At 44.4% G+C, this 13,789-nt stretch overlaps 1 protein-coding gene across 1 annotated transcript in view; it reads left to right on the forward strand.

Annotated features, from left to right (window-relative positions):
- Positions 1-630: 630 nt before the first annotated feature.
- The window catches only part of LOC118426270 (piwi-like protein 1), a gene marked incomplete in the record, with an annotated part of 27,317 nt that continues 14,158 nt past the window's right edge, over positions 631-13,789 (forward strand). Inside the window, 8 exon segments of the mRNA XM_035835555.1 lie at positions 631-779; positions 2,839-3,107; positions 4,816-4,968; positions 6,985-7,199; positions 10,498-10,703; positions 11,676-11,870; positions 12,656-12,830; positions 13,174-13,240. Coding sequence (XP_035691448.1) covers positions 2,894-3,107; positions 4,816-4,968; positions 6,985-7,199; positions 10,498-10,703; positions 11,676-11,870; positions 12,656-12,830; positions 13,174-13,240 — 1,225 coding nt within the window.

The following is a 13,789-nucleotide window of genomic DNA, read 5'->3' on the forward strand; positions in this document are numbered from 1 at the left end:
TTGTTGTTTTTTGTGAATATCACACCAGACGTCCCAAATTTATGACATAATGGCTATATGTTAATGCAAACTGCTTTTGTCATCAAAGACATAGCTTAATTTTATTTTCATGTGTATGTGTGCATCTGTATGTGCATGTTTCTGTGTAACGTTATTTGTGTGTGTGTGTTTATGTCTGAGCGTGTGTATGTGTATCTATGAAAAGTATGATGTATGTTGTTAACTTGTTAGTTATTTAGAAAAGGAAAACTACATGTGTTCAAGTTTAGGGAAATATTGGAATGTTTTCCACCATTTTATTATCATACACCATTATCACACCAGACGTCCCAAATCTATGACATAATTTAGAAGGATTCAAGGTTGACTATTTTATTTACTTGCAAATCAATTTAATTATTTTTATGCAATGAACCAAGATAATTTTTTCTCAAATGTCCAAAATGAAATATGTTGTGCCATTCACAGCAAACATAACTAAGACGTAAAATTTATCTATAAAATAGCATCACTGATTCATTCTGACACATAAGATGACATTTCCACATCCATCAATATGATCGATACGTCAATCACAGCGGTTGTCAAACTTCCATCCAATCAAATCACCGCTTCCTTTTTTTCTGAGAAATAAGCGCTCCGCTGATTGGTCGGCATCATCAGACCAAATAAGGGACTCCCGCCTTGCTCAGAATGAAGCTTGACGAGAGGAGGACTGGATGGGTATATGAGGTTTCAGACGTTTTTTGCTGAAAAGACAGCAAAAACAGAAGCCTAAGGTAAATATTCTTGTTGTACTTGTTAGTTAGATGTATTGTGTAGGTAGTGAGCTTACTAGTGAAGAGTTTTTGCGCCGTTAGATCTTGAAACTGAAAGTAAACGTTTTTGTCAGCGCGCGTCCTCCAGTGCTGTTTTCCCCAAGTGACATTGACATGCAAAACGGATTATTTACGACCTGAATTCTGGCCAAAAAATGTCTTCTGCAAGCGATGTCTTGTAGTAGAAATCTCCTTAGACTCTCTTAACGTTGTTCAAGTATAGTCTGAGCAATTTTGGGACCGACTTTTGTCTTTGAAAACGTAAAATTAGGCTGAAAAACACGAAAGTTGAACTCTCTGGAGAGTAAGATGCCCGCCCACCCCAGAGCACGCGGTCCGCTACAAAATTCTGCTTTTCAAACTAGATTCTCTCATTTCTTGGACATTTTTGCATCGTTTTCATGTTATACAGTTGATCTTAAAAGATACAGGTTTGTTGTCATCTTGCCTGTGTTGACTTTGAGTTTGAGGCAGTACTTCACGACTCTGTGCTAAGCATGTGGTGTGTCGGCAGTTTTCTGAAATCCAAGATTCCAAGATGGCCACTTTGCAAAAATACAAGTCCAGACAGAGGCTAGGATATGCGACTGTTTTGGGGGTCTTTTTAGGGCGTTTTTTTTACTTCCAATTAAAAAAATGTATTGAGGGTTCCTTTTTTTTTTGGCATAGCCGACAAAAAGAAACACTGACAAAAGAAGCCCGACGAAATAAGCCTGCAGTTGTTGTTGTTGTTTTCAAGCTTGGTGTTTTGATCTGTTTGTGTCTTTCTGTGCTGTTGTCCAAAACGTATATATTTCTATATTCATGAAGAAAAATGTCATATCAGTGAAACTTTCTTCACTTACCATTTTTCTTTAACGATATGATTTGTCCCTCCATGCAACCAGCATGCCCATATGATGATGATGATAGATTTAAAACTTCCAACAACACTTCACAAAATAGCTGAGGTTTTCTAATTTCTGGGTAGTTGAGGAAAAAAAAGGATTTTTATTTGTTCCTTGCTAATCTTTCATTACAACCCCTCTTTCTCACCATCTGGACCGAATTATTCACAGCAAAGTGTTGGAATGCCATTGTGACCTGCTCATAATTACCATGTCAATAGTCCTTCCTGTGTTTTATGCACAGGAGTGTGAAATGATGTCTGGCCATGGACAAGATCAAAGGGAGAACTGAGAAATCCGTCTCATGAAAGTGTACTGTACAAAATTTGTAGCCTGGTATCCAGCCGTATAGCAATAACATACTAGTAGCATATACATGTAGTATTTGCATAGAGGAAAGAAGAGATTTAAATCAATGTAATGAACAAGTGGAGTCAAAGCCCAAGTTTAATCTCATTGCCTTGTTTGCATTTCAAAAAGGTCAAGTGAATTCATTAGTACAGATAGATAAGTTCAGGGTTGTAGCCAGCCTGAAATCATTTTCCTTCCCCTCGATTTTAAATCCTATGAAGCACCTAAGGTGCAAGAGGTTGCGCTACGTTTCTAGGGGTGTCCGGGCATATTTCCCAGAAAATTTTGAAATCTAGACTCTGAAACCCTATTTCCTGCATTTTGAAGTGTAAATTTTGCTGGTAGACTAAGCTGTTCAACGGCATATGTTTTGGTGAAAAATTACACAAGGGAGGCAGTTTTATTATATCTTATCATATCAATTTTTTTCTATAACAGAGGGCGGAATGGGCAAAATTTTTTCCGTCCCCAGCTTCGAAATAACATCAAACGACGGGTGCTGGCTACAACACTGGATAAGTTGTTGCACAATTATACAGAAATAGTATTTCTCTCAAAGTGTTGTATTTTTGGATAAAGCCTTTGATGAGGATGGTCAGACATATCTAAACTTATGCTAGCCATTATTGTTATAGTAATTACCCTATACCTTTGTTCTGTACATTGTGTAATAGTAGCTGCCATACATTAGTGTATACAACTGTCATGCAATAAAGTTCAATATCCTGGATGCCTATCCCTCATCAACATTTTTACTAATCCTTGTTTGATTTTAATTCCAGCCTAGAGTTCAGTTGGTTATTGTAACCAGTTGGCAGGAGAAACCAGGTACCAAAGATGTCCCAGCAACCACCGTCAGGACGCGCCCGTGGCCGTGCCCGCGGTCGAGCCCGGGGAGCGATAGAGGAGCCGCCACGGCGCCCGGGTGCAGGGGTCGCCCCTGCGGCAGCCCCGCCACCCGTAGCCGTGGCTCCGCCCGCGGAAGCGCCGGCTCCTGTAGCAAGTGGCCGTGGGCGACAGAGGGGAGGAGTGACGTCAAGGCCACCAGGAGGTCAGTAAATTGTTATTTATGTCATACCTGTGACACGAAAACATTTGATACGGGTGCTCCAGACCGTGTGATAACTTTCCGTATCACACAGGCTCGAAGTTTGTATCTCACAGGCTTCCTTTGAGTAAATCAAACCATTACGAACGGGCTGAATACGGCACGGTTGAGAATTCGAATACCGGATTCGGACGTTAGAATTGCTGTTGTTACAATCTTTTGTTCGAGGACACAACATTTTCTCAACTTCTGGTGCATTTCGCATCGAAATATGTGTTGTCTCAGGTGGGTATGACATAAGTAAAATACAACACGGTGTATTCCGCATCACCCTCGGTCCCAGCCCTCCCGCGGGTAGGATCGCCCTTCAGCCGTCGGGCGATCCTTCCTGCGATTGGGCTGGTACCTCGGGTGATACTGAATACACCGTGCTGTATTCTATATGATATATATGTCATGTGGTTACCTGAGCCAAAATAACGTTCAGGTGTTCCGGACTACTGGGTGATGACTTGCTGGCTGTGTCACATGGAGCACTACTTCTATTCCTCTGCATTCCTTGACTGCCCCGCAATGAAAATTGAAATTCCTTACCAGGAATTGCTGTTGTTGAGTTGAATTTGTTGAGTCTGGTAAGATAGCCTTTAGCCCCAATTTACATATTTGCTGTACTTGAAGTTTTTGTTCAAGGACACCAACCTGGCGCATTTTGCATTAAAACATGTGTTTTCCTGGATGGGTATGAGTAATTAAAAAAAGACTGCACATATTATTTCAATTCCAGTGTTGGATGTAACAAGTAAGAAATTTTTCTGCATATACAACACTTGCATATTCCCCATCACACTCTTGGTCCCAGCCCTCCCCCAAGTCGTATCAGGAACCATGATCTGGCTGGTACCTCAGGGTAGTGGGAGAACACAGTGTTGAACTTAATCTATATCAGGTCTGGAGGTTATATCTAATGTCACACCATAATTTCTGGACTGTATGCTATGATTGATGACAGGGCAAGTCAGGTCAATACCCAGATGCCAGAGATTTGTTTTGTTGCTGAGTAGGACTAGGAGTGAACAAGTGTTCCCAGGGTCATCACTGCAGACAGAACTTTGAAACTCTCAGGCTGGTTCAAGCAGCAGTTTAGGGCTATGTGTGCATAACTTGGGGTGGTCTCCAGACAGGTTTATCAGCAGAAATCAACAACTTCACTCTTGAACAATGTGTGGAGCAGTTGCCACACCCAGTGGGTGCTATGAGGCCCATGTTCAATTCCTGCTGTAGGAAACACATTTAGGGGCTCTCTATACATGAACCAGAACTTGAGATATCAAAACTAAAATTTCTGCTGGAGTACAGTAACGAGCCGCTAGGGTGCCGAAATTTGATACTTTCAAGGTCTCACAAACACGTAATCCATCCAGGCATCCGGGAGTTATGCTAGTCACACACGCACGCAGTCACATACACATGCGCACGCACACACACACATACATACAGACCTCCCTTTTCCTTTCTGTGGGTGCACTCTGCCAGTGATGGGCCTATCTCAGTTGGATGCAAACACACATACAGACACTACCAAAAACATAACCTTTTTGTCAAAGGTTATGAGGCAAGGCCAAGCGTGCTCAATTGCTTTTTATTCCCTATCTTTAGTGCCATATATTGTGATTCAAGATAACTGTAACTGATGTAATGCTCTTTTCCCCAGCTCCCCCCACTTCCCAGATGGAGGCCCTGTCGCTGGGTGAAAAGGGAGCGGGAGCCGCAGCGGCCGCCCAGCCGTTCGGAGGGCGGCGCAGGAGGGGCGATATTGTCATCGAGGAACCCCGCACCCGCCCGGCTCACATCCAGGACAAGAAAGGTGCGTTTCTTTATTTTATTTCTTTATTTATTGATGTTTAGGGTAGTCCCTTCAGTTAACGTAGTAACTGATTTCCAAGGGAGCCCTATATACATGTTCGCACATGTTCGCACAACGACGGGTTATACCGCCCCTTACGGGGTGACACACCCGTCTGGGTGAATCAGTGTTCTCGCCAGGATTTTTTCACAGCGTCGGGCAGGGGTCCGTGGGCCGCCGAAGGCCCCCGGCGGGGTCCAGGGGCAGAGCCCCGGTGGGGGGCCCCAGGGGGGCGAAGCCCCCCGGAAGCTCTTGCATTTTAGGCTATTCAGAAGGCTTATTGTATCAGTTTTTAGGGGCATATCTACAATAAATTATGAGTCAAAGCATCAAAGACAACTAAAAACTCATAAACAACAAACTTAACTCAGCTCAACAGTACTCATAGATATTGTCCGGTTTGCCACCAACTTTTTCTAGATAAACAACTTTGACAGTCTCTGTTTTCATCGTATTTTTTTTCATCGTAAACAGAACAAAACACGCAGAAACATGTGCTCGGCACGGGGAATCCCCGGCCGACTTTCAAGTTCGCGATCGGCGGACGAATAATGCGTTCACATAAGAGGTGTTGGACGTAAAAACAACAAGAATACCTTTGCTTCCTTTTGATATGAGTTTTGGGCCCGCAAAATCTCCAAAACGACAGAAATTTTCGGGGGAAAAATACGGTAAAATTTGCTCAAAAAAATGGCGGTCGTTGCTGTTGTTTATCCTAAACCAATGAGATCGCTAGTTTCCCCGACGTCATAGTGACGCATCAGATCTCGCGAGAATTTTTGCGAGATTTTACGATGTTTTCGCCGCCATTGCCGCTAGCTGCCTGTATGCATGCACGCACGATGTTTTTCGTCATTTCTCAACGCAAATTTATCGATCTTTGGAAGGTTTTAGATGATTTACAAGTATACTGCAACATAAAAGGGAATATATACAAGTGCTATTTTTGTGCAAGTCCAAGAAGCGTTTCTTGCCGCTCCTATTTTAACCGGACTTGAACCGAAACTTTTTACAAGTTTTGTGCCGGTTCTCTGTTTACAGTACAGAACGCACGCCGCGCATGGGGCGGTCCTGGGTGGGGGCTGCGAGATAGCGGTACGCGAGGTGCTATAAAACACCTCCCTTCGAGCTGAAACAGCGGAGGCGCGTGCTTGGCACGTGCTTTCGTATTTTTACTACGGTATTTTTCCAGTTTTCCCCCATTTTTTTGCCGCTACGCTGGGTGAAAATACAGCGTAGCGGGCTTTTTACAGCGTCATTTTTCCAGCCCACAGCGTATCGGCCCGCTATGCTGAAAAGGCCTGGCGAGAACACTGGAATGATGTAGATCACCATGTGGCTGATACAAGACAGAGGTCGCCAGGCCTCCATCCGGGTGATTTGAAGTGAATCACCAACTTCCGACAGAAGGATTTGCACCAACGCACACCGCACCATCGCACGTGTGGGGGTTCTTTAACGTGCATGGGTTATGGCTCTCCCCATACAAGGGACCTCCATTTAACGTCCTATCCGAGGGACGACTCATTTTTCACTTGAGTAAAGTGAGGAAAGTCGTGTTAAGTGCCTTTCACAAGGGCACAAGACCGGCAACACGGCTGACGGATTCGAAACGGGGACCTCTCGATCACGGGCCGAATACACTACCACTGTGCTATGCGGCCCCACACCTTTGGTTTTGTGTTTGATGGCAGGGGTCGAAATACCTCCTGCATATGCATTCCAGAAGGTTGCATAGTTTGGCAATCCAAAGAAAGTCAGAGTTGCTATCTTCATCTATAGTTTTTCCCTTCAGGAAGCCTTAAATTGCTCCATTTGCATTTAAAAAAACTCCACGGCATGGATTGGAAGGGGGGAACAGGGCCTCGACATCATCCTCTGCTGGGTCGTTTGGCTTCATTGCAGTGCTCCCCTTGCACACAATTTTTTTCAAGAAAATCCCTGCAATACTACTTTTTTTTGTCCCCTCTTCCACAGGCTCTACTGGCCATCCGGTCCCGCTGGTCACCAATTTCTTCCGTGTGAGCTCCACGCCGTCCTGGGCGCTGTACCAGTACAACGTGAGCTTCGCGCCGGAGATCGACTACCGCGGTGTGCGCTTCTCCATGGTGAAGGAACACATCGAGCTGATCGGGGAGACCTACGCCTTTGATGGGATGATTCTCTTCTTGCCTAAACGTCTGGAGCAGAAGGTGAGTTAAGAATCGCTTTACCGTTCAGATCATTTTTCTTTAAATATGCTTCGCACTTAAGATCGACTACCGTGGGGTTCGCTTCTCCATGGTGAAGGAACACATCGAGCTGATCGGGGAGACCTATGCCTTTGATGGGATGATTCTCTTCTTGCCTAAACGTCTGGAGCAGAAGGTGAGTTAAGAATGGCTGCACCGTTCAGAATATTTTTCTTTGAATATGCTTCGCACCCGAAGTGGGGGTTTGTTTCTCCATGGTGAAGGAACATATAGAGCTGATCGGGGAGACCTGTGCCTTTGATGGGATGATTCTCTTCCTGCCCAAACGTCTGGAGCAGAAGGTTGGTTAAGATTCGCTTTACCGTTTAGAATAGAATATTGTCCGCTTCTCCATGGTGAAGGAGCACATAGAGCTGATCGGGGAGACCTTTGATGGAATGATCCTCTTCTTACCCAAGCGTCTGGAGCAGAAGGTGAGTTAAGAATGGCTTCACCGTTTAGAATAGAATATTGTCCGCTTCTCCATGGTGAAGGAACACATCGAACTGATCGGAGAGACCTATGCCTTCGATTGGATGATTCTCTTCTTGCCCAAGCGCCTGGAGCAGAAGGTGAGTTAAGAATGGCTTTACCGTTCAGATTATTTTTCTTTAAATATGCTTCGCACTTAAGATCGACTACCGTGGGGTTCGCTTCTCCATGGTGAAGGAACACATAGAGCTGATCGGGGAGACCTACGCCTTTGATGGGATGATTCTCTTCTTGCCTAAACGTCTGGAGCAGAAGGTGAGTTAAGAATGGCTTTACCGTTCAGATTATTTTTCTTTAAATATGCTTCGCACTTAAGATCGACTACCGTGGGGTTCGCTTCTCCATGGTGAAGGAACACATAGAGCTGATCGGGGAGACCTATGCCTTTGATTGGATGATTCTCTTCTTGCCCAAACGCCTCGAGCAGAAGGTTGGTAGAGTCGCCAGGTAAGGCATAAGTCACATTTCCCAAGCGGGGACCTGCCGGGCGGCTTGCAGGAACGAAAAGTATGACACCAAACTACACTATACTCCTCCTGCCTAAAGGCTTGGAGCAGAAGGTTGATAGAGTCATCAGGTAAAGTTGGGACATCCAACGGTTCAGTGGTAGCGCATGGCAAAACAAAGATCAAAGACCATGAAGGGGTTTCGAGGGTCTAGGTTTTAGTTGAGCTGATTTAGAGAGACTTTGACGGCATGATCCTCTTCAGAAGGTGTGCCTCGAGCAGAAGGTCAGTTCAGAGCCACTGCTCATTATTTTTCTTCACATATGTCCTGTACGTAATGAAGATGCTGAGGTCAGAAAGTTGAAACAACACAACTGCAATACAGTACGTATCATAATTCACATCATAATATTTACCTTGAGAAGGAAAACCCTTTTTGGTAGCATACATGTTGGTAAGGTACACAGCCAGAATCCAACTCAAGGCTTCTAGTTTCAGATGCAGGGTCGCTAACAGTTGGACTACGCCTGCTACCTTAGTTTTGTGGTTGGAACAGTGCTGTCTCCAGGACCCGTCCCTCCGTCCCTGGACGGAAATTTACTCGTCGGGACGGAAAAAAAATTCACCCATTCCGTCCCAAAAATCTTAATTTCATGACATGAAAATGCAGTTTTGTAAGCTCAAAAATGCAGGTTCAATAGCTAAAATAAGCTTCCGACTTAAAATTTAATCGACTTTTGCCTTTTCTTCCACCACGCCTCCACTTTCCAAGCCGCGATATAAACATCGCCTCACACGGCCCCGACATACGGAGATGTGTGGAGATCAGAGATCGGCAAAGCATGCTATTCGCGTGGTGCAAAAAAACTGTTAACAGACGGCAAACACCATATTCTCACCGTCTACATCTACGATGTGACAAAGCCACGGCTAATTCTTGCGAAATGTATCCTCAAAGGCACGTTTGAGCTTGGATTTGGGACCGAGTTCGCAGCGCCGTGTTCGTAAAGTTCCGCGCTTCTTCGTGATTGACATGATTGGTGTTACCGCTTTGTCCGCGCCGCTGCTGGCTGTGATTGGTGGGGTGTTGATTTGATTTGTAGAATTATGACGCACGCCCTGTCGCAGGCGCTACTTCAAAAGGCTGCCGCCGAAGCTGCTACCATGGTAACAACACGTCAAGCCGCATTTTCCAACTCGCTGCAGCTTACATACATAATTTTCGGCGGGAAGTAACGCTGTTTTCACGGAGAAATGTCGGGAATCGAACTTGTATTTTTTTTCCGACCTTCCGCAAAATTATATGGAAGTAGCCCGCCAAAAATGTAAATAGGAGACTATTGTCACTGTTTATTTTGACGGTTGACTGCCGACCCCATCGACATGCCCCCGCGTACGTTGCCCCTTACGGAAAGTCTAGCCGTGAAAACTATTTTTGTTCTGCGTAGTTTGGGTTGAGTTTTGGATTTCGGATTGACATTTATTTCATATCAGAAAATGACTATCGGGAGACTTTCTTATAATAGTATTCTTAATTTTATTACCCAGCGCTGTGAACATGATCGCTGTTGGCAATTTTTCTCCGATCTTTAATTTTGCAAATCTGTACCCTTTTGACGGTACTAGACGATGAGCAGTAGGTGATGTATTGTAAACTTCCTTTTATTTGATACGATCTTACGATCTTACAAGCTGAAATGCGTCAATGACCCTCGTCAAATAATGCCAACACCCGCGGCGTTATCCAGCCCCCGAACTATCCACAAATCATCAACATATACGTGAAAATGACGACGAACAAGTACCATGGTAAATTTCAGAGTGTAAACGTAACACTGCTTAACGAACAAAATTTTTCGTCAGCGAAATGCCGACCAAGGGGCGGGCAGTCGGAACAAAGCCTTTTGTTTCGAGATCGTGTGGTGTCGGTAGTCCTACTTTGCGGAATGAAATTTTGCCTCTGAAAATACGTGAAATAGCGTTTTAAAGGGTTTGAATTTTAAAATTTTCCCGGGGGAGCATGCCCCCGGACCCCCCTAGTTTGGCGAGCGCCTGCGGCGCTCGCGTCGGGCCTTCGGCCCGATCATCCCCCCCCCAACAATATTAGGGACGGAAAGAAATTTCAAGCTGGAGACAGCACTGGGTTGGAATATCAAGTACACGCAAAAGTATGCTTTTTTTTACATATATATATATTGTGAAAATCATCAAGTGATCTGTGCTTACAAAAGGGTAGTGTTACAAAGTGAGTGAGTGAGTGATTGATTGATTTGACTAATTGATGATTGATTTACATTTGTATTTGAAACATTCAACAATAGGAGACCGTGCTGTTTTCCAAGCGGCGTAACGACGACGCGGACATAAAGATCACCATCACGCTGACCAATGAGCTTCCTCCGACCTCGCCAACGTGCATCCAGCTCTACAACATCCTGTTCCGCAAGGCTCTGCACGAAATCGGCATGCAGCAGATCGGCCGCAACAACTACAACCCTGACATGGCCGCATACGTGCCACAGCACAAGTAAGTACCAACAACTACAACCCTGACATGGCCGCATACGTGCCACAGCACAAGTAAGTACCAACAACTACAACCCTGACATGGCTGCATACGTGCCGCAGCACAAGTAAGTACCAACAACTACAACCCTGACATGGCTGCATACTTGCCACAGCACAAGTAAGTACCAACAACTACAACCCTGACATGGCCGCATACGTGCCACAGCACAAGTAAGTACCAACTACTACAACCCTACATAATTGCCACAGCACAAGTAAGTACCAACAACTACAACCCTGACATGGCCGCATACGTGCCACAGCACAAGTAAGTACCAACTACTACAACCCTACATAATTGCCACAGCACAAGTAAGTACCAACAACTACAACCATGACATGGCCGCATACGTGCCACAGCACAAGTAAGACTCCGATTAGCTTAATTAACAGCTGCAACCCTGAAATGGCTTTGTAGGTGAAGTTCAAAGCTTCTTCCATTCACCTTGATTCTTTATCCAAGATTCTCACTTTGTCCAATGAGACCAAGTGTCCAGGTTACTGTATGTGTATGTGTTAAGAAACTTAGACATTGTTGAACTAGGACATTTGTGTCCAGCTTTGAGAATATTGCTAATGCTGCAGTACACAAAATACCAACTTGCACACTTGCAAAAGCAACTACATTTTGCTTGGCACAATTTAATTTCAAACCCAGGGAGCGCAGTGCGAGACCTGAAATTTTGCAGTTGGAACACCGCTTTTCCCCCAAATAACCTTTTTAATTTCTTTCTCGATAAAAACCTATAACTAGTTAGATGTAACTGGAAGACAAGGTAATGGATAATAGCTGTTTTGTAAGAACTTGGATTTGGGGCAACCTGAAATGTTGATGGTGCAACCTGGCTTTTGCCTTAGGTTACCTAGGCCACAACCTGGCTGAAAAAAGTATTAAGAGCACTGATATATATGTTCTCTTCTTCCTCCCCAGACTGGAAGTGTGGCCTGGGTTTGTGACCTCCATCTTGCAGTACGAGGCTAACGTGATGCTGATGGCCGACGTCTCCCACAAGATCCTTCGCACGGACACTGTGCTGGACTTCCTGTACGACCTGTACAACAAGACGCAGCAGAACTTCCACGAGAACGCCACCAAGAAGCTGGTGGGAGAGATCGTACTGACAAGGTGGGTTGAAGTTCACAACATTTTGTGGAAGGACTGGCAGTAGAGGTGACACAAAACCGTTTTTCTTGTTGGACCAGTCCGAAAAAATTACGAAAATCAGTAGGCCGGATTTTGGACCAATAAGAACATGAACAGATTATATCGGCAGGCTTTTACACACATTTGTTGGCTTACTGGTCCAAGAAAAGAGCAAAGTAGAGGAGAGTTTCTACGGTCAAACTTGGTCTAAAACAGAGGCAGTTAGTGTTGTTAACCATGCTGGACTTCCTGTACGACCTGTACAAGTTATTACTACAACAAGACGCAGCACAACTTCCACGAGAACGCCACCAAGAAGCTGGTGGGAGAGATTGTGCTCACAAGGTGAAGTGTTCATTGCATTGAAGTTAGCTACATTTTTTGTGGAAGGACAGACATACATAACGGGTGACTATCACAAGGTGGAGTGTTCTCGTGACACAGCAGGTACAGTAATCCAAGATGTCAGCCCAGAACCAGACTGACCCCTTCACTCCAGCAAGGACTACCCAAGGATTCTTCACAATGCAGGGCAGTTTTTATTGTGTCATTAGTAATGCAGGCATGAGTACTTTATTTCCAGCATGTTTAGCACCAAATTCATTGAAATAAAATTTTTTATCTTAGTTACAAAACAACAGGAAAGCCTTCTATGCTTAGCCTAGTAGTAGTAGGGGACTCAAGTCATAGCGTAGACCACCCTAAGTCACACTACACTGGCAAGAACCCTGCTACTACTTGAACAATTCTTTCCTTTTTCCCACCAGGTACAACAACAAGACGTACCGCATCGACGACATCGACTGGGAACAGAACCCCCAGAACAAGTTCAAGATGTTCGACGGTACGGAGATGTCTTACGTGGAGTATTACGCCAAGCAGTACAACAAGACTGTACGAGACATGGACCAGCCTCTGCTCGTCAGCAGGCCCAAGAAGAAGGTAAGCAGTAATATGCACTTTGCGGAAACTTTTAAATGTGCACTGTGCAGCATGAAAGAGTGAGTGTGTATGTCTGAATGTGTATCTGCCTGAATATGTATGTGTCTGTGTATCTGAGAGTATGCATGTGTGTTAGAGTGTGTGTTTGTGTATCTTTGTGTGTATGTGTGAGTGTATTTGTGTGTGAGTGGTGTGTTGGTGTGTCTGAGTGTGCGTGTGTATTTGTACAGAATAGTGCATGTTGAAGAAGAAAAGGCCATTGCTGGTGTACGGTTTGTTGTCTTTGATTCCCATTCATGAATATTTATTTGTTTGTTATTGTTGTTGTTGTTGTTGTTTATAGATCCAGAAGGGAGGCAAGCCCATGGAGGGTCCGCTGTACCTCCTGCCTGAACTCTGCACTCTTACTGGTGGGTACAATCTATTACTGTCTTTCTTTATTGTAGAATAAAATGTTTGCTACCAGAAACACATGGTTTCACAAACAGTTGTAGTATTGTGCATTGAAAATATTTCATAGCCAATGTGACAGGGTCGCAATCTACCAGTAACATAATTTCCAGTTCAATAAGTATTGGTTTTGTTCAGACCTGTTGTGTAAGGTAGAATTTGACCAATGTCCTTGTGTTCCAAAAGAGCTCATATTTTTGTGTTGTGTTTAGGCTTGAGGCCTGATGTATAGACCAAGAATCAAACTTCCCACTTTTGATCTAGAAGTAGAAGTGTGAGTGCAGATAAAAGGTTGCATGTGCTAACTGTTCAGTCATGTGTATAGGCTGGAATCTGAATCCCCGAATGCTATGTTATGATCTTACTTACTTGTTACTTGTTAAGGTCTCCTCCTGTGGAGTGGCCTGCATCAAGGATTTTCCGTCTCCTGCGAACCATCCGTCGCCATTCCAGGCGGTTCTGGGCCATCTTTTCTACGTCATTCAGTTTCAGGTTGTTGTTTCCGGTGG

Source organism: Branchiostoma floridae, chromosome 11 (genome assembly GCF_000003815.2).
Source record: "Branchiostoma floridae strain S238N-H82 chromosome 11, Bfl_VNyyK, whole genome shotgun sequence".
Lineage (NCBI taxonomy): Eukaryota > Metazoa > Chordata > Leptocardii > Amphioxiformes > Branchiostomatidae > Branchiostoma > Branchiostoma floridae.